At 46.2% G+C, this 27269-nt stretch overlaps 8 protein-coding genes across 8 annotated transcripts; 5 read left to right on the top strand and 3 right to left on the bottom strand.

Moving 5' to 3' along the window:
* Nucleotides 1-141: 141 nt before the first annotated feature.
* JR316_0013411 (uncharacterized protein) lies at nt 142-2883 on the bottom strand (the record flags this gene model as incomplete). The annotated part of the gene is made up of 11 exons (XM_047899020.1): nt 142-238; nt 296-495; nt 555-719; nt 772-984; nt 1042-1079; nt 1131-1542; nt 1595-1665; nt 1719-2415; nt 2466-2656; nt 2709-2774; nt 2829-2883. The coding sequence occupies 11 exons, from the start codon at nt 2881-2883 to the stop codon at nt 142-144; spliced, it is 2205 nt and encodes a 734-aa protein (XP_047741873.1).
* A 794-nt stretch (nt 2884-3677) lies between these two features.
* JR316_0013410 (Transcription elongation factor SPT5) lies at nt 3678-6037 on the bottom strand (the record flags this gene model as incomplete). Its single annotated transcript, XM_047899019.1, has 6 exons — nt 3678-4227; nt 4284-4549; nt 4602-5432; nt 5492-5763; nt 5831-5918; nt 5990-6037. 6 exons carry the CDS (start codon nt 6035-6037, stop codon nt 3678-3680), a joined length of 2055 nt encoding a protein of 684 aa, XP_047741872.1.
* Nucleotides 6038-6679: 642 nt separating this feature from the next.
* On the top strand, nt 6680-15020 carry JR316_0013409 (uncharacterized protein; the record flags this gene model as incomplete). Its single annotated transcript, XM_047899018.1, has 18 exons — nt 6680-6706; nt 6758-7063; nt 7121-7449; nt 7501-7657; nt 7710-7893; nt 7946-8011; nt 8067-9178; nt 9232-9511; nt 9574-10045; nt 10105-10337; nt 10399-11004; nt 11058-11154; nt 11912-12260; nt 12317-12607; nt 12644-12790; nt 12851-13667; nt 13777-14577; nt 14632-15020. The coding sequence occupies 18 exons, from the start codon at nt 6680-6682 to the stop codon at nt 15018-15020; spliced, it is 6663 nt and encodes a 2220-aa protein (XP_047741871.1).
* A 40-nt stretch (nt 15021-15060) lies between these two features.
* On the top strand, nt 15061-15481 carry JR316_0013408 (uncharacterized protein; the record flags this gene model as incomplete). Its single annotated transcript, XM_047899017.1, has 2 exons — nt 15061-15324; nt 15395-15481. The coding sequence occupies 2 exons, from the start codon at nt 15061-15063 to the stop codon at nt 15479-15481; spliced, it is 351 nt and encodes a 116-aa protein (XP_047741870.1).
* Nucleotides 15482-15597: 116 nt separating this feature from the next.
* On the top strand, nt 15598-16704 carry JR316_0013407 (G1/S-specific cyclin pas1; the record flags this gene model as incomplete). The annotated part of the gene is made up of 3 exons (XM_047899016.1): nt 15598-15605; nt 15752-15759; nt 15830-16704. The coding sequence occupies 3 exons, from the start codon at nt 15598-15600 to the stop codon at nt 16702-16704; spliced, it is 891 nt and encodes a 296-aa protein (XP_047741869.1).
* Nucleotides 16705-16948: 244 nt separating this feature from the next.
* JR316_0013406 (uncharacterized protein) lies at nt 16949-17499 on the top strand (the record flags this gene model as incomplete). Its single annotated transcript, XM_047899015.1, has 3 exons — nt 16949-17260; nt 17316-17417; nt 17470-17499. The coding sequence occupies 3 exons, from the start codon at nt 16949-16951 to the stop codon at nt 17497-17499; spliced, it is 444 nt and encodes a 147-aa protein (XP_047741868.1).
* Nucleotides 17500-17834: 335 nt separating this feature from the next.
* Nucleotides 17835-19089, bottom strand: JR316_0013405 (uncharacterized protein; the record flags this gene model as incomplete). The annotated part of the gene is made up of 3 exons (XM_047899014.1): nt 17835-18566; nt 18631-19001; nt 19056-19089. The coding sequence occupies 3 exons, from the start codon at nt 19087-19089 to the stop codon at nt 17835-17837; spliced, it is 1137 nt and encodes a 378-aa protein (XP_047741867.1).
* A 4929-nt stretch (nt 19090-24018) lies between these two features.
* Nucleotides 24019-24746, top strand: JR316_0013404 (uncharacterized protein; the record flags this gene model as incomplete). Its single annotated transcript, XM_047899013.1, has 3 exons — nt 24019-24437; nt 24526-24703; nt 24735-24746. The coding sequence occupies 3 exons, from the start codon at nt 24019-24021 to the stop codon at nt 24744-24746; spliced, it is 609 nt and encodes a 202-aa protein (XP_047741866.1).
* Nucleotides 24747-27269: the final 2523 nt, after the last annotated feature.

Raw genomic sequence — 27269 nt, 5'->3', positions numbered from 1 at the left:
GGCAATTTTAAAAATAGATAATCTATGTTTGGATCGGACCAAACATGTTTCTATTAGTAGATGCATAACTATTAATACGTGACGATCTAAATATGGTATCTTCTAATCCACACCCGGCAGCTGCCCCGCTCATTCACCCAACTACCCTTCTGGACCGTAATCTAGTTCCTCCTGTGGGATAGAATGGAGAGTCATCCTATAAGGGTTGGGGGGGTTCTTCGTAGGCCTCATAATAGCACTGATTATGGAGATCTAAATGATGCAAAGAAAGAAATGAATAAAAAAAGATACACACCATCCTTCCTCAGCCACTTCCCTACATAAGCGAGCCAAGCGAGGACCTTGGTTCAAGGTATCCTTCTCTGCCTCTGCTGCAACCAACATGCAGGCATCATACCTCAGGGAGTACTCCTCTCCCTTGAATTCAATACCCGAACACGGACCACCTCTTGCAGGGTCAATCCCATCCCTCCACTCCTCAAGACAGTTGTGGATCTACAGCAAAATGCTTGTTAGCAAGGCAGTGCCAATAGCAGGAGAGAAATCAGAACTACACAACTGGCCACAAGCGCAAATGCTTTGTGGGGAAGCGATGTCTTGAAGAAATCCGTCTTTGTCTCCAGACCTTTGATGGGGACTGCAACCCCTTTTGTAGGATGGTAGAAGAAGTCCAGACAGATCTTCTTCACAAAAGGATGTCCAAATGGGACATCGTGATACTGGAAACAAATCAATGAGTGGTAAGCCAGGTAAAATGGACGGCGAACTCACTCGGGTTTTGGCAACACCCCGGTGGTATTTACCATTGAGTAGCCAATATGCTACCCTGTCCTTGATGTATTCGATCTCCCCCATCTGATTTTCAAACATATTGGGGTTCGCGGCGATGACCTCCGACGGGACTTCGAGGCCATACGCATTTTTGACCAGGGGTCTGATCATCGTCTTCAGTCTTCCCCGGAAGGTTGACGCGTAGACAAATGCCTAATGAGAACAGACACGTTAGTACGATATCCTTAAAAGAACACGCTAAAAATATACCGTTACGGCGGTATTCCTGTCTAGGAGCGTTTTTTTCTCTGCAAAGTTATGTAAACCAATTAACTAAAATCACAGAAGACAGAACTTACTATCAGGCAACACTTTATCCGTGTTCATTCTTTCAAACACGGTTACTGCCATCTTCACACATCCATCGGCGACTAATAAGTGATTTTCCCGAGTGGGAAAGGGGACCTCCTCTACTACATACAGGCACATCAGTTTGCGTGCAATTTTGAGCACATCTTTCCAGTAACCAGTAAAGGATGCAACTGAATGCTTGGATACTTCCCTAGCAGAAGAAGTACTGGACTTCTTATGAGCGATGTGTGCCTCACCAAGCACCTCATCATCGTCAGATGCTTCGTTGTTCTCCCTTGTCAAACCTTGGGATACGGCTCCTTGCGAAACAGCCGCCTTGCGCAATGCCTCAGGGCGAGGTGGCTTGTTCGCCCGATTACGACGACGGTGTTCTTGAAGAACATCCTCTACTTCCACAACCTATATCAATAATACATTAGCTAGACATTAAATACAGCAGAGAAATGATTACATGGGGGGAAGGCTGGCGGAGCAATGCCCTTGCTCTCCTCTCCTCTTCATCATCGGAAACTTCATCAACCACTGTCAAACATAGGTGGTAAGCAAACACGACATAAAGGTGGAGTTAAACCAACGCTGGGCAGCAGGCTCTTCATCATCTTGACCCGCGTCGTCGTAACCTTCATCACCGTCGACATATTGGAGAGCTTCTTCATCCCCAATATTCTCTTCATCAATTCCTTGCATGCATTCGTCCCCTGATGCTTCCTCAGATCGCCTTTCACCGTCACTATCCCCCTCTTCCTCCTCCTCATCTTCCTCCTGCTCTATGCCTTCGTAATCTTGTTGCTCCTCCTCGTCTTGATGGCTGATGCTAGCCTCTTGGTGGGCGTTATAGGCTGCTGGATGCACTGGCTGTTGTATGGGGGCATGTTGTGTTACAGGATGCACTGGTTGTTGTACGGGGGCATCGTAGTATTGGACAGAATTCTCTGCCGCAGGGGCAGCGTAACGCTGAACAGGATTTGCTGCGTGTTGTACAGGGCGCGGGACAGGATGTGCTGCATGTTGTACGGGGCGCGGGACAGGATGTGCTGGCTGTTGTACCGGAGCAGCGGGGCGCTGGATGGGGGCAGTGGGTCTTTGGACAGCATGATCAAGCTCTGAGTGCTCCTGATTTCTCTGAGCTGCACGTTGGATCTGGACAGGAGGGGGGGCACCCTGAGATTGTCGTGGGCTTGGTTGGACTTGTTGGACATCCCAAGGAGCAACTGAAGGCGTTGGCCTTGGTTGCATTTGAATAGGGGGACCTACATGCGACACAACGGTAACCTAGACGTGCTTGGAAGATAGCAAATTTAAGATTAGAACAGTAGACTCACCCCATTGCGAGGTTTCTTCAAGGGAGGCGCCATCTCATTTTCAGGCATGGCGCTAGTATCCACATTGGCGGCCCTTGACTTCCTCTTCCCAGCCTTCTCGAAGTCAATAAAAATGATGTTAGATGTTTTCTCCTGCCGAGCATTTACTCCACCAAGACCACGGGTGCTTCGGATAGGACGGCCATTGGGGTCTTTTTAATAAAGAGTTCAGTGAATCTCAACAAAGAAAATGCTAGTACAGACCTGCTTCAGGAGCCTGAGGTGGCTCGTTTTCTGCCACGGAGCTCGGACCCTGTTCAACCTCTTGTCCTAGATGGATAAAACATTAAGTATGCGGATGTAATGAGGATATATAGATGATACCTTCAACCGTGGCATTGACAACCGCCTTTTTCTTTTTGGATCCTTTAGGTGGCATATTGGGCTGGTTTGACGGTTGTAATGCAGAAATAGAGATAAGGGGTGGTGAATTATGTCAAGCTACGATCCGGAGGTATGCGAAATTAGCCTCTTTTCAAAATTTAAGGCGACGGACATCAGTCAAAAATATATCGTGCCATATAGAAATTACAGGTACTGAAACAGTACCCCTATCTACTACAATATATCACATATACATTATAGTCAGATTCCATGTCCTACTTAGAGTTAAGTAAAGTTACATCTCAGAGGGGAAAAGACTGCACCTATCATGATCGCGGATTATCCTGAGGGTGCATTAGAATAGGTATTCCCCGACTAATGAGGGATACCCGTAGACGGGCGATTTCGAGCTGGGTTTCAAACAGAAGATCTTCATTGGATTTATATGCTCGCATAATGTCGTCCATATAACAACGTAGCTCTGCCTGAACTTCTAGACACCTCTGTTCAGTGAGTTGAAATTGGTCAAGAGCCTTTTTAACGGCCTCTATGCCTTGATTCTAGAGGAAGGTGGATTAAAACATGAAAATAGACCTAAAACGAAGAACTCTGCCTCTTCGGGTATGCTAGGGAGGCGGCGACTTTGAGGTTGCGAAGCGTTGTTGCTATTGGAATGGTTCATGATAAAGATAGGCAACAATTTGGTGTGGTGGTGGTGGCTTAAGTTCAAGACGATCAACACATTACGAACCATTAGCACTGTTGATTGCCGAAATACACTTAAATAGAATGACATAAAACCCGTATATGTCTACAAGTCCGTGTTCGAAATACAAGTAATGCTGCACCCTACATATTTACAACTTTGACACCACGGGACGGGGGGAAGATTTGAATCAAAGATGTTGTCGGAAAAGTTGGGAATGTATCACCGCGTTTCATACGAGTAACGGGATATTTATGTACAACGCAAATATCCTTGTCTATTGATCGTATCCTGAATATAATCCCCATTGAATCGCCCTCAAGCGGTGTAACGAAGTCGTCCTTTTTTACAGGATGAATTGGAAACAACACTGATTTCGGTAATGTCAGTGTACGTCCCAGTAATGCTAGGTGGGCAGTATCGTCGGTAAGGCTGAGAAGTTCCATCGCCACTTGATGGTCGCCCTTGGATTTGTCTACGACTTTTAATCGTAATCCTTTCAGCTTATCGTATTTCGTATCTAGCCAGTGAGCGACGGTTGAGGGTAGTTCTGCGATTTCCACCGCCGAGTGTACAGGTATTGCTGAATACGGATTCCATGCAGGAGACAGAAAACTTGCTACTGTGGACGGCATTGGAGTTGCTCCACCAGAAGGCCCGGGGTCTTGAGCGGAATTTATATGTTCTCGGTTGCTTGAAACAATGTCAGTAAGCACCTGACAGTCAACGAATCAAGTGAAACCACATACTGTATAATTAAATGTGATATTTTAATACGTTCCACCCTCTGGTTACGAGCTTCCAGCTCAACGTCTGCAAAGCCGTCGGGGGTAGTGCTTTTAACGATGCCATAGTACCCCTTGAATGTATTATTCCCGACAACGATGACACTCAAACCTATATAGACGTCGTTGTGGTCTCTTTCTCCAAGCTTTGACGAATGACGCTTTCGCGGGCGAAGAGTAGCATGGGCAGGGGGGACGTAGAATATGACTGTGTGGATGGGCACAATGACCTGAAAAATGTGTTGAACACTACTGAGACAAAGAGAATGACAGTTCACCTACTTCGCGTTCGTGCTCTGGGGCGATAATACAAACAGATCTTCCATCAAAGTCTGACACCCATCCATGGAGATCTTTGTGATCCCCTTCAACGACTTCAACACTATCGCCTATCTGGAAAGCTGCACGTAGATCGTGTAGTGCAACTGCTTGTGTTATACCTTGGGAGGGGATGTGCACTTCCACCTCAGCGTCAGAAACACTCTTGACCGTTCCAAAAAGACCTAAGTATTCTCCACCAATAATTTTGACTCGATCATATCGTTTCAGTCGAGTCATGGAGATGGCTTTCGAGGCTTGCGCTAAGGTCTCCGTCGTTACAAATGGACACTCGCGAAATTGCTCCAACTCGGACGATGTTGGGAGGACATTGGAAAGATATTTGAGATCGATGGCGTCGAAATCCGTGATAATAAATCCATCCTGGAATATCCTGTCGAGGTGCGATTTCTTGATGTTGTCCGGAGGTCTGGGGATAAGAACAACACTTTTCCGACCCTGGAATGTGAACACAAGGCCGGTAGCATTTGCGTAGGTCGTCCAAGCCTTACGCTTTCCAGCAACCTTGACCCACGATTGGTCTTCAGGGCGTGAGGGTGGGGGATGAGATAGGATCTCCATACATCTCTCCGAGGATAGCCTAACTAAATGTGTCGGATTAAGCTCTCTAACGAGGCAGGCTAACGTATGCGCATGTTGCATTGATGGCGCCTCGACGTAGATTCTCCCAGGAATTGAGGATTGAGCGAAGACAGACCGGGCAAGGATGATGGGAAATGTAGGGTTCGTTGACATCTGCATAATTTTGAAAGCGACGGCCTTTTCGCGTCCAACCTATCACTCGTAAGGTGATCAATAAATGCTGACTGAAGACTTATATTATTTTTGCGTACCTTGCAACCTATTTCATACATGATATCAGTCGCGGAAGGCATATAATTATTATCACCAAGTCCTCCTGGTTGGGGATTGCCATATTTCTGTATAAGTTCTCGTGAACTAGATGGCTCTATATCATTGTCAGGACGAATTTTCATGCGTGAAGGCAGAAGCATGGGCAACAAATCGCTCCATTCATCAGCGTTATCTGTATTTTGCATGGCATGATATAGCCGAGAGTGTGCAACACGTTCCTCATCCTCAGAGTATTCATCGTTATCATTCACTGTATGTCAGAACCCATTAGCATCAGTACATATTGAGCAGAATATATGTAAATTATTGGAACATACGTAGTTGGCCCCCTTCATAATCAAGCTCTTCCGAACTTTCATCATCATCGGAAACCGCTGCTTCAATGTCTATGAAGGGATTAATGTCCTGATTTTTTGAGATCATAATTAAATTTCCCTGAAGTTAGTGATTAGATGGAGGGTTGGATTAGTACACACTGTGCGGTTGCCTAGGCTGTCAAGTCGTCTGCGTTTATAACTAGACATTGTGGGTCTTAAAGACTGTTAATCGATGTTCATCTCACTTAATTTATCATCTTAACTTGTGATAATTTATTTTTAGATACTACACAACCTATTACTATGATAAGACGCTATGATGAACGGAAAGAGAAAACATATGGTGAGAAACACGCTATTTCCGGAGCGATTCTTTAGGGTAGGTTTCCCGTCCTGAAGTCACGAGTTGGTTAAAAAAACGCCCCCTTACATCAGCCTGATGTAAGGGGGCGTTTTTTTAACCAACTCGTGACTTCAGGACGGGAAACCTACCCTAAAGAATCGCTCCGGAAATAGCGTGTTTCCAACTTGATTGTTTTTCTTTCCGTTCGTCATAGCGTAGTACCCCTCCCCATAGATTTAACATACATTCTAATAAAATAGACATAGACAATACTCTAGACACTCTATAATAGTTTTCGTTCAGTTAAAATTCATCTAGTTGAAAATTTGAGACACCAGAAAAAAACACACAAAAAAAAGTAAGTACCCAAAGAAATAGAATGCAGGGTGAGACGTTGAAGTTTTGTAGTGCAAGCCCAGAAGATTTCCCCCGTTGCCCGACTCCAAGCTGAAGAAATTCTGGCGTTTCCCTTCGAAACGCAGGTCGTTCGTCAGACTCTGGAAAACATGTTGCCAGAGTCGCACCCACTCCGCGTAGGTCTTAATTGGATTGCCATTTATGGTACTAATATCAAGTTTCTGTAGAGGATGGTGGATTTCCTCCGACGATATGAGGACTTCACCTTTTTGAATTACGATGTTTCATCATCGAGCATGCGAGCGGCCATCAAGTATAGGCAAAGCTTGGCTGCCCTTCAGAACAGCATCGTAGAGACACCCTGCGTAACCTCGGCTACATGGGAGCAGGCGGGTAGCTTATTTGCAGCATACCGTCTACTCGATCTCGTAGCGTTGTGGCCAGCAGCCTTTGGACCATCGTTGCCGGTGACCGTGCCCCTGAATGAAATACAGGCCAGCACAAGAACTAAGGAAATATTTTCACGGTTCAAGGTATGCGATCATGAAGTCACTCAATGTTAATTCTTAATTTTCAAACAATTATTGTAGCTTGTAGATGACTTGAAGGACTGGCCGGCAATGCTCTGCTCTGCCAGGAAGCGCATCCTCAGAGCCGACTCTAAGTCGCACAGAAACATCAACACCCCTTCTATCAGTGACACGCCGTCATCCGCTTTCACCCAGGGCGGGCCCTCGGAATCAACGCTATTACTCTGTCTGGCGCGTAACCACTTCAAGGGTGTTGTGGGGAAAATAATCGGGAATGTGTACTGTGCCTCGCTACACTACCAAATCTTGTCAGGAATGCGCGGTATGAAGGACGATGAACACGTTCTACCAGACATTCCAACGGACACGGCTACTCTTGCAAATCTCTAGTAAGTTTTCTTTCCTCTATTCATTGATACAATCTGCTCAACATACCCTAGTGCAAGCGGCCATCCTGATGCTGCGTTGTTCCTCTCAGAGGTCACGCCATCTCATTTAAAAATTCCTCTGCATGTCGCCCTTTTCATATCCCCCATCCTTCTTTTTGTGAATAAATCTTGGTATTCTAAGAAATGTGACCGGGAGCAGCTGCTTAAAGTAGGTGTATCCACATCCTCCCAGTTTAACTTGGATTAACGCACTCCTTTAGGCCTCAAAAGCGCTCGGTAATTGTCGCCCCCGTGTTCTGCGTGAAGTGGAGATGGAAATTTGGAAAATCATTGCAGCGCAAAATTGCGACATCCAGTCAGCCTTATATAAACTTGTTATCTCAGACTGCTGGATGGAATGCGAGCGGGTAATTGCACAAGATCCCGCGTTTCACTTTTTCATATGTGTGTTCTACGTACTGTAACAAAATAACAATTTAAACTAATAATTGGCCAGCGTCAACGAGCAGCGCCGAGGTTACAGCAAATTCTAACCTAGCAAGGCGCAGCACTGAACCACACGGTAAGTTATAAGCAAAGTCTGCGTCAATTACATGATTTAAATCCGTTTAAAACAGCTCAACTTCAGACCGTTTCCCATCATGGTGAAAAAACCACCTGTGAAGGGTCCGACGCAGACGCGGAGGGTGACGATGATCACGAAGTGGACACGACGGAAATGGTCAGCATGGGTCAACGGGAGAACGGGGACAATACGGTCCCTACCTCAAATATACAGCCTCCGGAAGACACGTCTTCAGTGGCTGGCAAGGATGTCAGCATGGGTCAACAGGAGAACGGGGACAATACGGTCCCTACCTCAGATATACAGCCTCCGGAAGACACATCTTCGGTGGCTGGCAAGGATGTGCCCACGGACGAGCAACCTGGTTTGCCGCGGAGTGATGATATTGGATCTGGTCTACTTCAGACTGAGAATACTGGGCCCTCAACTGCAGGGGATTGTGAGATGAACGTCGATCCGGAGCAAGCTGATGTCGACCATCAAATGGAGGATGGTCCACATACCAATGGTCCAGAAAATTTGGGAGACGGCGGGGCTGGACAAGGAGCTGAAGGGTCTTCTGACGAGGCAAATCGTATGTCGGAAGTTCACGAGGGCGAAAAGCAGGGGCAAGACGGAGAACGACCCGACGAGGAGAACCGAATGTCAGAAGATGGTGAGGAGGAAAGGCCAGACGACAGTTCGTCGGACAATGAGACCGAGAAGCAGGGGCAAGGGGATGTTCCACCAGTCCAGGAGGACAGAATGTCGGTCGATGGAGAGGGGGTAGGCCCAGAGCAAAACAATGATTCCTCAGACATGGAGAGGAATACATTGGAAGACAGCCAAGGCGAAAAGGAGGGGGAGAACGCACCTCCTGCTCCTCTTATTTTGAGGATTCCTCCTGTTTCCCAGATAAACAGGAGCAAAAACACCACGGCTGACTCCTCTCAGAAAGGGAAAGGGAAGGGCCGGCAGGGCCTTTCCAAGCGGCCTCCCAAACGCAAGCCGACGCAGGCTACCGACACATTTGATTCGGACGACGACCTGTGTATTGATGTCGATCTGTACGACAGCAACACCACCCTTGATGTCGTCAGCACTCCGGAGAAGGTGTATGGCACCAAAGTTTGGTCCACCTACAACGGTCGTGGCCAACTTAAAAGTTTCTGCGTTGTTGCCCATGTAAGTCATTCTCGATATTGATTTTTTCGTCATTTATTTATTCTCCAAACAAGAGTCAAGCCGACGTGGATCGTGTTGAAAGGGTTCTGGAATTGGTCGAGAGTGACTACGTCGATGGAGTTCCATTGCACATAGCACGTCCCGAAGAATCATGTTTTGCGGTATTTGACCGCAGCACCACGAAATCCATGTATCTGATGGAGTCTTTCTCTGAAAGGAACGTCGTCCTTATGTCTCCTTCTCAAGAGGAGTCTATTTCAACTTGCTCCGACGAGTTCTACAGCCAGGTACGTCGCCATATGGGTGATATGACGAGCACCAGGTCAATCCAAGGTGTGTTTCCTCTTCGATGTTTTGATTTTTCTTTCTGCGTCTCATGCTAATGGCCGTAACAGATATGTCGACCATGTCGTCTAACCCCATCGAGAGGATTAAGCGTGGGTCCCTCTCTCAGGTCATGGAAGCAGCGAGGATGAAAGGCAAAAGAGGAAAGATCCTCAATGCCCTCGACATCCCTTTACCTCATGCAGGCGCTCACTCTTTTGACTTGAGTACTGAGGCGGCTGCTCTTCGGGCTACATCTGGTAGCTGGAAGTATAGTACCCCCGTCCCATTTGGTGATATGTCATGGGGACTCGTAGCTACAGAGGGGGCATTTTCAGATATCCATATCGATGCCAATGGTTTCTGTTCCTTCATCCAACCTCTTCATGGACTGAAGCTGTGGATTATCATGTATCCCAGACGGTTGGATGTTGACCTTTCTTCTGACCGCCGTGTATTTCTGGGAGACAAGCTGGATTACGGGGAAACGCACCACCAAGACTGGATTTACGAGGCGATTGTTCTCGATAACCAGTCAGAACTGTATGTGATTTTTGAATGTCCTACCCATTTGATTATATTGACGCTACTTTGAAAAACAGCTTCATGAGACCGAATACTCTACATATGGCGTATTCTATCTCCTCAGTGGTTTGCCGTGGCGGACATTTTTACTCCTCCACTTCCTTCGAAGAAACCCTGACAGGAATCATTCACTGTTTTACCGCTGGATACAGGGCAACGAATACGAATCATTCAACGTCCCGATTTTTCCTGCAGCAAACCATACATTGGTTCTACAAGGTTTTGGTTGAAGGTGACAGCGACCCAGAAGGTATGAGGTTTTTTACCGTTTCCTACAAGATATCTGATTCTTTTCTTCTATTTTCTCTCAGATTTTTATGAAATGTACCATGTCCCATTCTACAGTACGCAGTCCGGATACTCGAGCTTGATAGCTCTGTGCGTGTGCATGATCTTGGCAAATGCGCTCGACTACGAGACCTATCGAAATCCCGATCAGATGTTCTCCACCAAGACTTCGGCACAGTTAGACGCATGGATGCGGTGGGATACCAACAGCCTGAGCGACGAAGAGCGCAAGGCGTGCATCTTTGCCCGTGGCGAAGCCTTGGCTATTCTAGAGTGGCTATGTCATCGCACGAAGTCCATCCACTACATGATTGAGACGGACAAAAACAAGGATGCACAAAATATCATGGCGACAGAAAAGTTCCATGAAATGATACTTTGCCGCTATGCCCGTATGATTCTAGCCTACGACGCAGAAGCCAAACATAACAACATTGGTGGTGCCCCTTGCTGTACCGACACCAGTTTGCTTTTTGTCCAGCTTCAGGGCGTCTGCAGCGGAGAATTGAACAAGGTTATATGTCGCAGTATCGACCAGCTTCCTCGTTCCTCGGTCCCAAAGATGCTCAAGTTACCCGTAATCACTCTCATTGACTGTGATGCCTGTGCGGATTCCTCAACGCAATTGAGTAGGTGGACCAGTGTCTGCCTTTGGATATTCACTAACCACGTCACAAACTAGGAACTCCCAAGGAGATTCTGGAACTTGGTACGAGTGTGAGGGATAAACTGTATCTGGATGGCATGAAAGTCAAGCTGGAGAGCACAAATCCGAGTACGTGTGTTTGATTATGCCTTTACGTCGCAAATGCTTATCTCTTCATCAGAATCAGAGTCTGTTCCGCCTTCTAAACGACGGCGACTTTGATATTGTACAACACATTGACACACATCTTGATTTACATACATGCCATGTTTTATTTAGTACTGAAAGGCGTGTATGTCCTGTAACATAATGACGATTGTTTTATTATCTGTAGTTGTGTGCTGCTCGTATCGCCAGACCAATACGCAAATTCTCGCTGGGATGAAAGCTTCTGGCTTTACTGTAACTGCTGTGCGTTTGAATTTATCATCAAGGTCAATGAAATCAACTAACTTACGTTTGTTGATGCTTCTTCCACCCACTTCAAAAAATGTGTTAGTGTCTTTGTTCTGGTGCGTATATACAGTAAAGCTCTTCCGAAGCCCTCCTTGGATTGTACTACGGATTGGTTGAATACTAACCCATGTGAAATTTGTTTGTATTAACGGAGACATAATCAGATAACATTTATAGACCCACTGCACGTTACTGAACATTACATTATCAGTTTTTTTTTCGTATCTTCGCTTTTGTATGAGTCGTTGTTTCAACATGGGAAAGGGCAAGGGCAAGAGAACTCAGGAAATCTGTGTGCGTTGTCCTCGATGCAACAAGCCATTCGCTAAGCATGCAGATGTCCAAAATCACATCAATCAACCAAAATCGGCATGTCGTTTTCAATATGAGAACGTTATGCATTTTCAGTCCAATCGTTCAAGCTCTACATCTAGATCAGCAACCCCCGTATCTCGAGACCCTTCTCCCGAAATTGGTAATTTTATGGAAGTGGACTATATCGACAATTTTCTTGGCGCGTCATCAGAGATGGAAGATGACCCACCCCCCAAGGCATCAAAATACAACTATCCGTACGTGAAGGAGGATTATAACGGGGCTGGAAGAGCATTTGGAACAGGCCTTACATTCATGGATCAGCTCAAACAGGATCAATTCGAACCCCAGCGGGCGGAAAATTTGTACTATCCTTTTGCCTCGAAAGATGAATGGGAGCTCTCCCTGTTCCTACTTCGCTCTGACATGAGCGTAGGAATGCTGAATGATTTTTTGAAACTTGAACTGGTAATTGAGCGTACATTCCCATCATTATTTATTTCAGCTGAGTCGATCCCGTATAGATAAAAAAACTCAACTTGTCCTACAAGTCGGCAAAAGATCTACGCAACCGGGCAGAGATCCTTCCCTCTGGTCCGCAGTGGAAGAGTCAAACGATCATACCAGAAATACCAAGCAAAAATCAGCTAACGCTTTTTTACCGCGATGGATTGGAATGTATCAAGGCGCTTCTCATCAGTCCCTTGCTCCAAGATAGCATGCACTTTAGCCCATTCAAGCTCTTCGACAAGTGCAACGAGATGATGCGGGTATACACTGAGTGGTTTAGCGGTGACATTGCGCATTTTATGCAGGTTAGTAGCAATGCCTTTGTCCAAGTTTGACGACAGTATAACAAGGTTCCCAAGGACCAGCTCCCAAAAGGAGCAACACTTATACCTCCTATTATTTCCACGGATAAAACCAACATTTCCAACATGACCGGAGGCCGTGTCGCCTACCCTGGCCTTATCAGCATTGCCAACATAATGATGAACGTTAGAAACAAATCGTCAAATCATTTATTCCTTCTTTTTGTTCTTCTTCCCATACCAAAGTTTCTTCATCGCTCCAAAGCTGTGAATGGGATGATGGCAGCACGGCTATATCACCAGTGCATGGACATTGCTCTAGAATCGGTCAAACAAACTGCGAGGGTGGGAACCACCATGGCAGATGCATTGGGGAATAATCGTTTCTGCTTTACACCGCTTGCTGCCCTTATCGTTGATACTCCAGAATCTGCTCTGGCGGCTTGCGTCGCAGGATCCACATCCTCTGTGACGTTGGCACAATACGAGACGTTTGGGGATTCCTTTCGCCACCCTTCCCGAACTGCAGATCATACAATCAACACCATCATGGCCATCAACAATGTTAAGCCCCCTAATCATCTCGAACCATATCTAAAAGAAAGCAAAAAGCACCGTCTCAATGGGGTTCACCTACCGTTTTGGAGAGATTGGCCCTTGTCTGATCCTTCTGCATTCCTTACGCCTGAACCCCTTCATCACTGGCACAAGATGTTCTGGGATCATGATGCAAAATGGTGCATTGCTGCAGTCGGAGGTTCCGAATTGGATTTTCGATTTTCGATTTTACAGCACCGCACTGGTTTCCGACACTTCAAGGAAGGGATTTCTTCCTTGAAACAAGTGACCGGTAGGGAACATCGGGACGTTCAGCGATACATTGTTGCTCTCATTGCAGACACAGTCAGTACACCCTTTATCTTAGCCATCCGGTCTCTGATGGACTTTCGGTATCTCGCACAATCTCAAACAATCTCCGAGGCAATGTGTCTCAGAATTGAGCAGGCACTGCAAGATTTCCATGCCAATAAACAAGCCATCCTTGACGCGGGAGCACGTCGAGGTAAAAAAAAACAACCCAATCGATAATTTCTATATTCCAAAACTCGAGTTTTTGCAAAGTGTAGTACACGCAATTAGACTAAATGGATGTGCAATCCAATGGTCTGCAGACACGACAGAGCATGCACATATCGAGGTGGTCAAAGCCCCTTCCAGTTCCAGCAATAATCAAAGATACGAGCCTCAAGTTTGTCGATACCTTGATCGTCGTGACAAATTGCGCAATTTCGATTTGTTTACAGCTATACGAGAAATGAGGATTGATTTTCGGGCTATACACTCTGCAACAATTACGGATGAGGAGGAGCAGGAGGAGGGGGATGAGGGGGAGGAAAACGGCGAGGTTGTGATGGACACAACGTCAGAACTTCTTTCAACAATCATGCCGATGACAACCTTTCAATCAGCAAAGTCCAATCGCATTGTGGATTACTTCTACAAAGCTAGTCTCTATGAGCGTGGCGTATTGGAAGGCCCAGTCCCCTACAGAACATTTTCTTGCAGCAAAAACGTTGTTGCCCATTTATCTAGGGATGCTAGTTCCAAAAGATTGCATATCGACGAGGTTGCGAGCATTTTTAAAATTCCCGACCTACGACCAGCAATTGCCGATTATGTGTCACTCATCAATAAGGAATCAAATCCGAGACAGACCAATTCTCGAGGTTATCACATCAAGGGGATAACTGGCAGGCGTGTTTCTCCTCCCGGTTGTCCGTTGCCGTATTCAAAACTTGAGGTATGGCATAAGGTCCGTATACAGTCGACTGCGTACCAATACCCTCATGAGATCCTGGAGGCAGTCACACTTAATGCATATCCGCCATCTAACAAACATCCTTTTGGATACTTCGATTCAGCAATCATAAACGTGGATGAATCTGAGGAGTGGCCTCGCAGCGGGCTTCAAGGTAGTACTTCTTTGTGACTTTTTTCCGAACCCCGTTGACCAGCCAATATTGTAGGCCATTCTGTCGTCGACATTCGTATTATTTTTCGCATTGTCGGAGAGACACCCAGTACTGTGTCTCCCGATATTACTGGAAGATTTCTCGCATACGTCCAACGTTTTGAGGTTTTAAATCAGCCACAGTCTCTAGGTTCTGCGATCCGTGGACCTTACCCAGAGCCAATAACCGGCATGTATAAATTAAAACGAAGTCAACGTACAGATAACACCATTATGGGTGGAATTTTACCATTGAATCAAATACGCTCCCTGGTTGATCTGGTCCCTCAGATGGGCGAGAAGGCAAGGCGAAGCCTTACTACACATAACAGTCATTCCACTAGCACCGAGTTCCGATTAAACAAATATTTTGACAAAGAACTCTATTTGGCCCTGTCATCATAACATATCCACCTCAGGAAACCCACAAAGTTTTCAATCCCTAATGCACATTGCCACTCAAATTATCACCCAACACGCCGGCCTCGTTGTACACAAAGACGACTCGGATCAATATCAACAGCCGCTTCTCACCAGTCCCGCTTTCTCACACTGTATCATCGTCACCTACTGCATATCCCTCCATCCATCTCATCTCTGCAGAATCAAGTCGTTCTCGCTCATCTTCCGCTCACCACCGCCCAAACTCCAAAGGATTCTTCCCAGAGTGCCTCTTCCTCTAAACAAAAATTCGCCTCCAGTCTTGTCGGTCCGTCCTGTCCTCAATTAGCGCCCATCTTGCCGGAGATACTCACTTTATTTTTTCAATTCCATTGCAGATTAAGCTGTCAGCACCTTATCTGAGATCTGGCGCCCTCAAGACATTCCCTCCCTATTTCTACCCACTGAAGTCCTTTGAGGATTGAGGACATCTGGAAACATACTGCAGACAGCACTATGTTATCTCGAAGCCATTCGTCCCAAGGTTCCCAAAATTTGCAAGAGGAAAGCATTGGCCTCTCTCCCACAATCCATACCTGCCATGCCTCTGTATCATTACCTACTGAATACCCCTCCATCCGTCTCATTTCTGCAGAATCAAGTTGTTCTCACTCATCTATTCCACCCACCACTGCGCAAATTCCAAAGGATTCTTCCCAGAGCGCCTCTTCTTCTAAACAAAAATTTTTTTCAAGGCTTGCCGGTCCGTCCTGTCCTCAATTAGCGCCCACCTTGCCGGAGATACTCACTTTATTTTTTAAATTCCATTGCAGATCAAGCTGTCAGCACCTTGTCCGAGATCTGGCACCCTCAGGATATTCCTTCCGTGTTCCTACCCCCCGCCAAAGTAGGGGGTAGCTCTTTTCCTCCTACTCATTCCCGTCCAACTTCCAAGCAGATCTCTTCCGATTTGCAATCCATAGCGTCTCATACACATCCAATACATCCACACAACAGTCATCCCTCCATATCCGGCCATAACCCTTCCCCGACCCTCTTGCTTGCCTCGGGCACCAAATCCGATCAGATATTACCCCTCAAGTCTTTTGTTTATAAAGTCCTTCGCCACTCAAGGACATCTAAAAACGTACTGCAGATAGCACTATGTTATCTAGAATCCATTCGTCCCAAGGTCCCACAGATTTTGCAAGAGGAAAACATCGGCATTCGCTCTTATGCTCAGCCCAAAAGCAGTATTCAGAAAGCTACCCCAGAAGAGCTGGCGATGGATGCTGAGCTTACTGCTCTTGAGAACTCCGGCAAGATCAACATCATCAATAATTTCATTGACAATTCTATGCAAACATTCCGTGTTGCCGATTCTGGTTCACAAGATCTGGCTGAATCGTGCATCTATCCACAAGACTCTCTGTCCAGCGTAGATGTGCAGGTCTCAACGGCTCCTCTTTCCACCACCCTTTCTTTGCCATCTCCCCTCCTGTGTCCCCGTAGAGCCTTTCTGGCATCCCTCATCCTGGCCTCCAAATTTTCACAAGAAAAGTGTTATTCTAACCGTGCTTGGGCAAGGTTATCTGGTCTCCCACCTCGTGAAATTGGTCGCTGCGAACGTGCCCTCGCACAAGCCTTGCAATGGCGACTCTGGGTCGGCAAATGCGCCTTTGGTGAGAGTGCTGCAACTGCCACATAGTCTCAATAAGTTTCAACTTTCACGACCGCGCCATGTAGTACGCATTCTCAATAATCACTCTTTTGCTTGCCACCACTACGCGCGCTCCTCCCGCATTCAGTTAGATAGGCATCTTCTTAGACTAGCCTAGAAAAATCTATAGAACTTTGTTTTACGTATACAGAACCCCTGAAGAATTTTTATACCCGCGAAGTTTGTTTTCAGCTTGAATTCCAACTACGACAAAGTGAGCGTATCACACACCATGCAAATCATCAGCTATGAGGAAATTTTACGAATCGAAGCAGAAGTATTGGCCCCTACTTTCCCAGATCTAATACATCCTACAACTTTCCCAGAGGCCGCCTCACTTGCTTCTCAAAGACAGCAATACGACTTGGAAATGGCTCAGTTAGTTGAGCAGACCCAAAAAATGGTCCTTTTGACCGAGAACAGGCTGATACTGGCCATCCTGGCCCTTTTCAACGAAATTAACTGGACCACCCTGGACCCAAGGTTACTATCGTTGGCTAAAGCCAAGATTACCGAGGGTGACCAGTGGCTCAAAGCACGAGCCGTGAGTTTTCTGTTTCTTCAAGTTTCAAGTTGATACTCTTGCTTAAGATAACTAGGAGGAGACACTTCGGGATGCAGACTCAGGCAGCCCCGAGCACATATTGACCCAAGGGATGTCCATTATAGCCAACGGCCAGATTCATATTCGAACGGTAGAGGTGAGTCACAGTGATAACTACTTTGTTTCTACACTTTCTTAGTAATGGGCAGGATCTCATACGAGAATGTCAGGATCATTAATAGGGTCAAGATACTACATTGTAAATAGACACTTAATTGCCTTTAAAAATGTACATTTTATTGCTTGATATGATTGAAGAGCTTTACTGAGACCAATCACATTGGACATCAAACTCTCCTAAGTCTGGAATCGTACATAGAGATAGCTAGGAAAATCCAAAGCTCGCAGTAGTAATGTTGGAATGCTACAGAGCTCAACGGAGCATCCCGCCGATGACACATGACGCTATACTGTCTACAGCCCACTTTGATGCTACATCCGGTTGGCAGGACAATACGTTGAGTTACCTCCGAAAATCCGGATTTACTGATGGAACCAACGATACTAGTATGTCTCAGTGACGTACTCCAGCAAACATTGAGTGCGAAACAGGAATATCCTTCTCCTTTGCTTCGCGAATAATGCTTTGAAAGACAGCAATGAAATGATACTTGAAATGCTGAGTGCTTTGCCCATTGCTGAACGACATGACTCCGGGTACCCAGCATAGAAGCACTGGACAATAGGTTGACGAGATAATCAAGACCCATTGACGTTCCTTCCACCAACCGTGTGCAGCATCATTGACTGTACCGTTGACTGCCTCGTCAAGGGCATCCAATTTGACAAGTTGCGAGCGCATGAAATCTGTTTGAACAGATATGACGACTTCGTTCATGAACTCGGAGTGGATTACAAAGTTGGGAAACTTTTTGGAAAATTCGGTAAAGGCCTGGAAGAGTGCTTGAGCAGTCTGAGACGAGCGACCACAAATCTTGAGGCGATCCTTCTGAACTCGATCACGATTCAAATAAACATCCGAAATGTCTGCGACAGATTCACCGGGGCCATTTTTTGTCGGGACTCCAACGATTAAGCCCAGAGGACCAATGTCTTTGTTTGCAGTTACAATCTCGATGAAGCGAGATTCTTCTGCTTGAGTAATGTGAAGGATATGTGTAAGGCGTTGGTGGGAATGAAATCCAGGATGAACATAATGGATACCACCAGCCCACTTCCATAGAGTTGCTCGTATTTCGCATTTCTCGTGGTACAAACGCGCTCCACATACACATTTTTTTTGGAGCTAAAAATTTGGTAAAATTTGGTAAATTGACATGAAATGCGAACACATCTAATTCACGACTTACCTGATGTTTAAACGCAGTTTCCTTGGTGTTTGGACGAACAACAATTGTGCAATCTTTATTGGTGCACAGAATAACTCCGCAGCATTTTCGTGTAGATTGCTTTCCGTCCTCCCAACGATCAGCATTAGGGTCTTCGAGCCCGGATTTATAGCCTCCTGATACGGTGTACGCCCAATGATACATCAACTGTTTAGTTGCCGAAAACTCGGCATGGGAGAGGTCTAATTCAATGTATCCATCGGGCCAGCCATCCCAGTTGATGGGAAGCTGTTCCGTGTCATTGGTAGGCGCAATCATAGGTCCTGTATCTTTGATTGTTTGCTTTCGGAGAAGCGGGTGAACAAACGACTTGGATACAATCTCACGAGCCACTAATGACATGGTTAATGCATCTAATGCACAGTTTTAAAGGCATTACTACATACCTTCGGTCTTCGGTTCACCCAATGGCTTTTTCATGCCTTCGGAACTGGGTGTATATCGAACAAACCGACCTTGTTTGTATAGAAGTGTTATAGATCAATGAGTTAAGAACAATTAAGAGCGTCACCCTTTGAGTCCTTAATATAGAGGGGTGGATTTCTTGTCTCTTCACTTGAGTCTTCACTCGGAGAGCGCTTCCTCTTGGATGTATAAGGTTCATTTTCGTCGAAATAATTGATAAGATGTTTAATAAATTTCTGTTGAAAGGGATTGAACAAAGGTTAATTATAATAGCAGAGTAATCTCTTACCAAGAACGACATCTGAGCACTTATTCGATATATCTAAATGATTTAGAACAAGAGGCCCTCGTTTTGTTATCATTTCATCAATATCCATCGATAAAACGGAAGTATATGATTTACGAACGTGGATTTGCGGAGGCATATAAGGCCCAACTGATCTCAAACACCAAAAATAGCTATGAGTTGCGTCAAACAGGAATAAAAGGTCTTTACACTTGAATTTGAATCGGAAGTGCAGGGAAGTGCAGGGAAGTGCAGGGAAGTGCAGGGAAGTGCATGGGAAGTGCGCTGGACGTGCATAGGCATAATTATCCGTTGGGAAGTGCAAGGGAAGTGCAGGGAAGTGCAGGGAAGTGCAGGGAAGTGCACAGGAAGTGCACGGGAAGTGCAAGTGTCACGCTGAACCTAATGATGTTTTCTGAGTGAATAGACCCATAGAAGAGTTGGGATTGAACAAACATACAATAAGCGCCCATGGTTGTGGCACATGGCATACTCGTTGCGTCGGCCATAAGCCTTTGTTGCCACATCAGAGGTTACATATCTTGAGTGGTTCTATGTGCTTTCTCATGCAAATGGTATATGTTTTTGACTATAAATTAATCCAGTTATACTTTACAGAGACTATAGTACTAGATGTAATGACTGTCCGAGTGACAAAATGGCGCTTTTGACGTTGGTGCATCGTCAAAGGTGTATGTCACATGTGACACTCTACCATCGAAATAAAAATTGGGTTGATTTTTGTTCATACAACACGTCCCACAGTCCTTCAGAGGCAGAAACATACGGTACGACTTGCAGATACATCAAACACTCCGAAAAACTGATTTATTTGCAATGTCTAATATGTACTTCCGCGCACGTCCCCTGCACGTCCCCTGCACTTCCCTCGCTTCCCTCGCTTACCCTGCAAGGTAAATTCTGTATGCCCGGTATGGATTATACATTTGCTTAAAACTCTAGATCCCGATCCCTGCAGTCCTGTCGATCCAGGAAGTGGTTAATGTCATCATATGAATGTGGACTGACTGCCTTAGTTCATCGTCAATATAAAGTCAATAAACGCGGACTAGGATGTGACTTACACTCTAGGTGTATCCAGTTTCAATCGCATCCTACGTATAAACGAAGGGGTTATCCCGCTTCGAGTTTAGTGGGGGTATGCAAAAGGGATGTAGCTATAGACAGATAACGAGCGTATTTGGTCCAATAGACGGTGGTTAAGCATTGGCAGCAGTGCTTTGGAACGCCGGTACATGGGCTTTTCAGGATGGTGGGAGGGCATCCAGTTGGTACGGTTGAGGATGCGTAGAGGTGCAGAGTGTCTTTTTATCCTCCCTACGGAACTGGATACAACGTCTATTCTTAAACTTGTGTGATTAATTCACTTGTGTTGTAAATATTCCTCATTGTTCTTGAACCAAATAAAACTCGAGCGCTCTTTCTCGCTGATATAAATGTTACCCGTGCAGAGCCACGGGGCTCAGATTTTAGTGGTGTGATTGGTGTATATAGGTGCTTCTTTTCGAGTGCTCCCGTACTTGTCACTTCGGCTGATGGAACAATCACACACATCTATTTTGAGACCTTGATCTCGACCAACAATGGGCCATGGTTTATAGCACACAACAGAGTACACAACAAAGATACGTTGTATATTATGATGAGTCCATTACACTTATTCCATTACAAACCCTTATATTTAAGCAGAGGGTCGGAAAAATGGATACGAGTCTGTACATGCGTTTGCATGGTTATATATACCCGACATAATGATATTGGACAAATACAAGAGGTGTTGACAACATGGAATGGAATCCATAGACACGCACCCTGTACAACCCGTCTGTGTGATCCTGAAAAGACAACATATAACCTTCCAACACAGGACAACTGCCAATGGAGCGGACGCAGAACTACCAGCAACCGCGTGCCAAAGTCCGAGTGAGAGAAGGATATTATCGTGATGACACAAGACGGGATTCCGTAGAGGAGCTGCGGATTTGGAGGATGCAAGGAGACATGCATGCATGCATGCAGGCTCCTGAAGGCGAGAGACACAACGAAACGAAGAAAATAATTCCACAAAACTCACGGTGCCTGGGTTGTGTTCAAATCAACCTTCTGATGTAATTATAAAGCTCTGTGCTCATCAGGGTACTGAATATGGTAATAAGGGTTCGGCGGAATCCCATGAGACGTAGACAAGAGCAGCACGGAAACGGATACGCAGCTGAGATGTGATCTGTGGCTATTTCAACGTCTCCTAGACCATCTCACTAAGATATGATGATACTTGAAGTTTATGAGCAGGACCCGTCGAGAATAAACTCTGTACGTACCTATTCCTTCCCCAATTCCACTTGGTACCGGTGACCAATGAAAGGTAATAATAGGAGATCCAGGGTCTCCCTGCCCAATCCACCTCCGTCCTTCCGGAAATTCGTCCGAAACCCAGTGACTACAGAGTAACGAATCCGGGTTACAGGGCAGAAGAGGCCTAGAAACCCGCTCACAAGACAGAAGCCAGGACAATACGGATGTGAGGGTGATTGTACGGTGTGGTGGGAGATAATGAACAACGTTGACAGCATGTTTTCGGCCTTGTGCATCGAAATTGGGGTTGGGGAACGTCAGAGACCACAGTGAGTGGGTAATGGTGTTCTGTGGGATAGATTAAATTCCGTGAGTAACTGCTTTCGCCGCTGTGTTAGCACTTACCATCGTTTATCTTGTTAGTATGCACAGGTCATGGAGGACGATTTAGAGCGGCGAGAGGAGTGACAAGTAACCCGCAGACAGTGCTTCAGGGTGGGGAGGAAGGGGCGAGTCGTGATGGCAAGGTGTGTCAGTGCCGTTTGAAAGTGATAGGGCATTTTCTTACCGTCTTCTCGTCCATGGCAGTTGCGCGCTGGCAGCCAATGATTGCCACTCGCCGATCATTCATTTTACTCTCCGATCCGGGTTTGGCCGCACATCAAAGACTTCGTCAACATCTTGGAGCTCACCGAGGTATCCTGCACACCAATGAAACATTAATCAGCGCCAGAAATCATGTCAAGGATAGATATGTGGTGGGTTAGGGTTTCCTCATGACTCGATAATGTGAGATTCGGTCCGATGCTAATTACTGTGAGTAAGTTCTCATGTCATTGGTCGAGGTATTCCACAACTCCTTTGGGAATATAGATCTTCTGATTTTTCGTCCTAGGCTTGTTGGGTGGCTCCACCGAGGCGTCGGAGAAGGGTCCGACTACCCTGCGGATGCTTTGTTCACAGGGAACAAGAGAAAGGTATGTCTGGTACATCCACCCATTGCACAAATGCGCTGCCATTAGTCCATAGGCGCAATGTAGAGGGAGAATGAGACGGTTGTCTTACTCAACATCCGAAAAAGCTGGGGTAACTATTGTCCACTGTCTCTGAGATGGAACCAACTTCCCTGCGCGGATGAAGATCCGTGACGCGAGCTGGGCGCTTGCAAAGCGTTTAGATAAGACCCGAGGTACGGGTACTTCAAGAGGAGTGGTGAAAATTAAAGTCATTATACTTTTATTGTCCCGAGAATCTCAGCTCAGCGGACATGTCACACGCTCGTATGCTTCGCCAGCGCGCATGGATGGAGCGCTCCGGGATGCAATATTATTGGCGCGTTCAGTGAAATGAACCCTGAACACACCCTCAACCAGGAAGAAGTTTCCCATCGGAAACGGTCTGTGCGCAGGGAGAAAACTAGCGGCTCATTAGACGGAGGCCGAATGACTGGACCTGCCTATTTTATATCGGACGCAGATCAGGAGGCATGTTACCAATCTTGATTTTGATTGGATATAAGGCGGAGGTATTGCCAGGTGCGCTGATGTCGATGGATCAGCGAGGTTCTCCGGTTTGAAATACTCGTCCGTGGGCGTCTAATTGCAGGTAGATTTTCAATCAAACCTCTCATTTTAAGTTTGCACTACCTCTCACAGAGGTGTTGTTATAATAGATTTAACGAAATACGTCTCGTAAACGATGAATGGCATCTAAATTAAGGGATCGACTTATATCACACGTCGCGTGTTCTAAAAATGAGTTGTGGGTCAGCTACTGCCCTTGATACATCAACAGCTGTACGTATTTTGAACAAGAAGACGCGTGCTTGGAAGCTTGGAACTTCGGAGTATGTTTTTCTTCTTGATATTTTAGGATATATCCTCCGTTTAATGTCCTTACCTCGAGGCGTATGCACCAAAGTCATATCAGATCATCACAATGAGGTTCATCCTTCGTATACAGTATATGTCTATACTCTCATCAACCTTTACAGGAAATTATATGTGTAGGAGCACCATATGAATGATGAAAGCTTTTAATTTTCTGTATCATGTTAGCTGCAGTGTGTCAGGAAGCATCCTTGCAGAGCGTTGATTGGATTGTGATAATGCACGCGTGAGAAATGTGAGAAGGAAACAATGGGTTCCTGTGGTTGACGAGTTATCCTTTAGGCTGGCAGATTGCCTAAACTCACTAATAGGAACTCGTTTTAGACTCCGTATTTTCTCAGGGACTGAGCCACTCCGCATCATCAACGCTACCCTTCCACTCCTCATCTTTGAGTCGTTTCTTATTCCTGTGCTCCCCTACTTGATTAACAGCTATCGCAAAATATACCAACCATGTCATCCAGCTATACACATCCTTACAGCTACGCCTCTACCTCCGAGCTTCATGAAACTCTACCTTCACCGCAGGCGGAGTCAGAGATCTTGAACACGCAGGAAGATATGTGGTTCGATTCAGAGGATCCAGCCGAATATGCCATGGCTGCCACGTACAGCAGCTTTAATCTTACAGACGTAGAAAACGATCAGCTTGGTGACTCGGGCTCCCCACTGGACCTACCAGTGTCCGTCGATGTGCAGATGGAGGAAGGATTTCGGGAAATGGAGCAATATATCAATTATGACGAAGACCCCGATACCCCAGTAAATCCAATATTGAGAGCGGTACACCCGCTGGACGGCAGGTGTCACACAGCTTTACTGCTGCTGTCTACAGAGGTGCACTCGAACAGAGCGTATGGCCTAGACCCGCGGTATGACATATTTTGTATCATTGAAACAATCACTGATTGTGTTCTCTGTGGTGAAGAATATACATTATGCCCCTTCATATGTCTACAGTCTGCCGTACCCGGCCTTCTACACCGCTGTGTCAATAAGCCCATTGGCGCCTTCTGCGCATATAGCGCTGTGTGCCCTTTCTTCTCCATGTGTTCCTATAACCACCTCTTCCTCAAACGTCTCGATATCGACCACGTTAGAGCCCAAACTCTCATTTGGAGGTAATAAGTCATTGAAGGTAAGTTTTACTATTTCACCTGTTGCGTCAGATCATAGACTGACAGACTGTGATACTCCTCAGGTTCCTCATCGGAAGAGAGGTACCTCCTCCCTGGTCCGTAAAACGCACCAACCAGATGCTAGTCAGGTGGCAAAAACCGCTGTGCGAAGAACAAGTGCATTCTCTCAGCGAACCAAGGGAGAGTTAACCCCCGACGAGATTAACTCTCTGACATCAGCAGGGGTTACAGATAGGGTTGTTTGTTTGAATCTCAGAATTGCGGACAATATTGAACTGAAAGACGCAAGGCCTCAAGGGCCGGACCCTTGGAGTGACTTCACCAGACCTCAGGTAGCTATGTTGACAATTTACTGCCATGACGGGCATAGGGCAACCCTAGAGCAAATAGAATTATTTATCATGAAGAAGTATCCTGGATTGAGCACAGCATAACCTTGTACAGAATGGCGGGTAAGTCCAGTATTTCGAACTGATCACGTCATCTACTGTGCTCTTACCGCCCAACTGTCGACGTTGATAAAAATTCAATGTGAACAGCCGAAAGACCGTTCGCAGCAGGTGTCCCACGATCACCGTGGCTCTTATCTCAAGACAGTGCCAGCAAGGCTACGTGTTACTGCCGGCTTGAGCTGCGGCCTCGGTGCGGTCGTCTGTTTATCCGAATGTTCATGGGTGAGCTGTTAGCTTAAAGGTGTGCACATGGAGTACCTCGGCTCTTATGGTGTACATTCTCAAAGGTTTGTTAAGAATAAATAAGATGGAGACGGTTCCATCGTATTCTCCTGGTGAAGCTGAAGGCGTGAAGACTCTGGTATCAGTTGAACACAGTCGCGCGGAAATGACTGATCATTCCACCTCATGTCCTATTTCCACCGTACTAATGTGATTGTGCAATCGTTTATTTCATATAGGTGTATTTATATTTCATGGCCACGGGCTACATCAAGGGTTATGTTCCTACTTCGCAGTCAACATATAGATTGGACCTTAGATGTTAAACCATTGATAGGGAAAAGAAGTAAGAGACAGACGGCATACCATCCATATGTATGTGGTTGTTAGTGATACAGACTCAATGTGGGGTGATTTGGGAGATAACTCAAGACGAGCAAGAATATATACAAGGAGGCCACACCGTCAACTGTGCAACCATGCTATAGGTGGGTCGAATGACTACACCCGCGAGGAATCTTCCCGTGCACGCGTACGGGTGCTCGCTCTGTGAACCCACGGTGCCCTCGAGAAGTTCACGCATACGACCGACCTTCGCTCTCTGACCACAGAAAACGCATCGCCTCAGTCTTCCGTCGGCTTGGAGACGAGGCTTTCGCAGGTGCGAGAGCAGGCGAAGTACTTGCCTTAGCCAGCGTTTTTGATCCGCTGGGTAAGAAGGGAGTGATGGGAGAGGAATGACATGCTTCCAAGGTGTCTCAGCGTTATTCTGGACGGATACTAGGTGCAGATTACCAAAAGAGCCACTCCACCAGCACGAATACAATGAGCGGGATTATATCCTAAGAGAACCAACAGACTGTTCAAGAAACAAACATCAAGCAGGCACCATAGATCCAAATCAGGCGCATATACGCATGCCCTACATCCAGAATTACGAACAAGCACGACAGAGACGTACCCAAATGCGCATTTTTAAGACCAACGTGATATCTGCGGGTCTCCTGAGCAGAAACTCTACAAAGCGGAAGCGGTAACACCAGCTGAGAAGTCCAGAGGAAATAAAATGCCACTGAATGACTTCCCAGACGCCAAGAAGAGTGAGTGTGCACCGTAGCACCGTGCCGCCAGCCATCCATCATAACCTTGCTAAGCCATACACACCCACCAAAGGCATTTATAATAGACTCCCAGGATTGACCAAGTCCGACGCAGAGAATCACAAAATCTGCGTCTTCCTGACGTCCATATCTCCCTCGTTGGTGGTTGGGCATGGATAGTGGGGAGGCAGGGAGGCAGGGAGGCAGGGAGAGGAAATGGGATGTATTAGCATATTAGACGTAGTATATGGGGGTACAAAGCTGTGAATATATTCGACGAAGTTTTAAAAGACTTACCGTCCTCTTAGTTCCTGGACCGCACCCTTGCTTACACTCTCCCAACTTGCCCCTGCATGCTCGCACGCCCGGATGCATGTAATCGCTATTGGAGCAACTTCAGTTCGGTACATGGGAAATAATTTTAGTTATTCCGTTGACGGTCGATGAGTTTGGGCTGTGTTGAGTATCGTTGTCGTGCGGGTGGGTGGAGGCGAGGTGGAAGAAGAGAGGAAAGTCGCTTTTATTTGGCCTTGTTGTTTGCAAGGGCGAATGAGGTAGGCCGGGAACAGCCGGGAACACGATTCAGGGGTTTCTCGAGTTGGACATCAACAACCCTTCCTCGATGGTTTTAAACGGACGGCTGTAACTGACGCTTCACCTATAAGCACTAAATGTTGTGGGAGAAAGCTGATAGGAGTACATTGATGTAGTAAGTTAACATTTGAGGTATGTCATTGTTGTTGAGTGTGTAAGCATCACCGCCAACGTCTGCCCGCCACGCTTGCGCATGC

This window comes from Psilocybe cubensis (genome assembly GCF_017499595.1).
Source record: "Psilocybe cubensis strain MGC-MH-2018 chromosome Unknown contig1, whole genome shotgun sequence".
NCBI lineage: Eukaryota > Fungi > Basidiomycota > Agaricomycetes > Agaricales > Agrocybaceae > Psilocybe > Psilocybe cubensis.
This window is presented reverse-complemented; position numbering and strand designations above follow the sequence as displayed.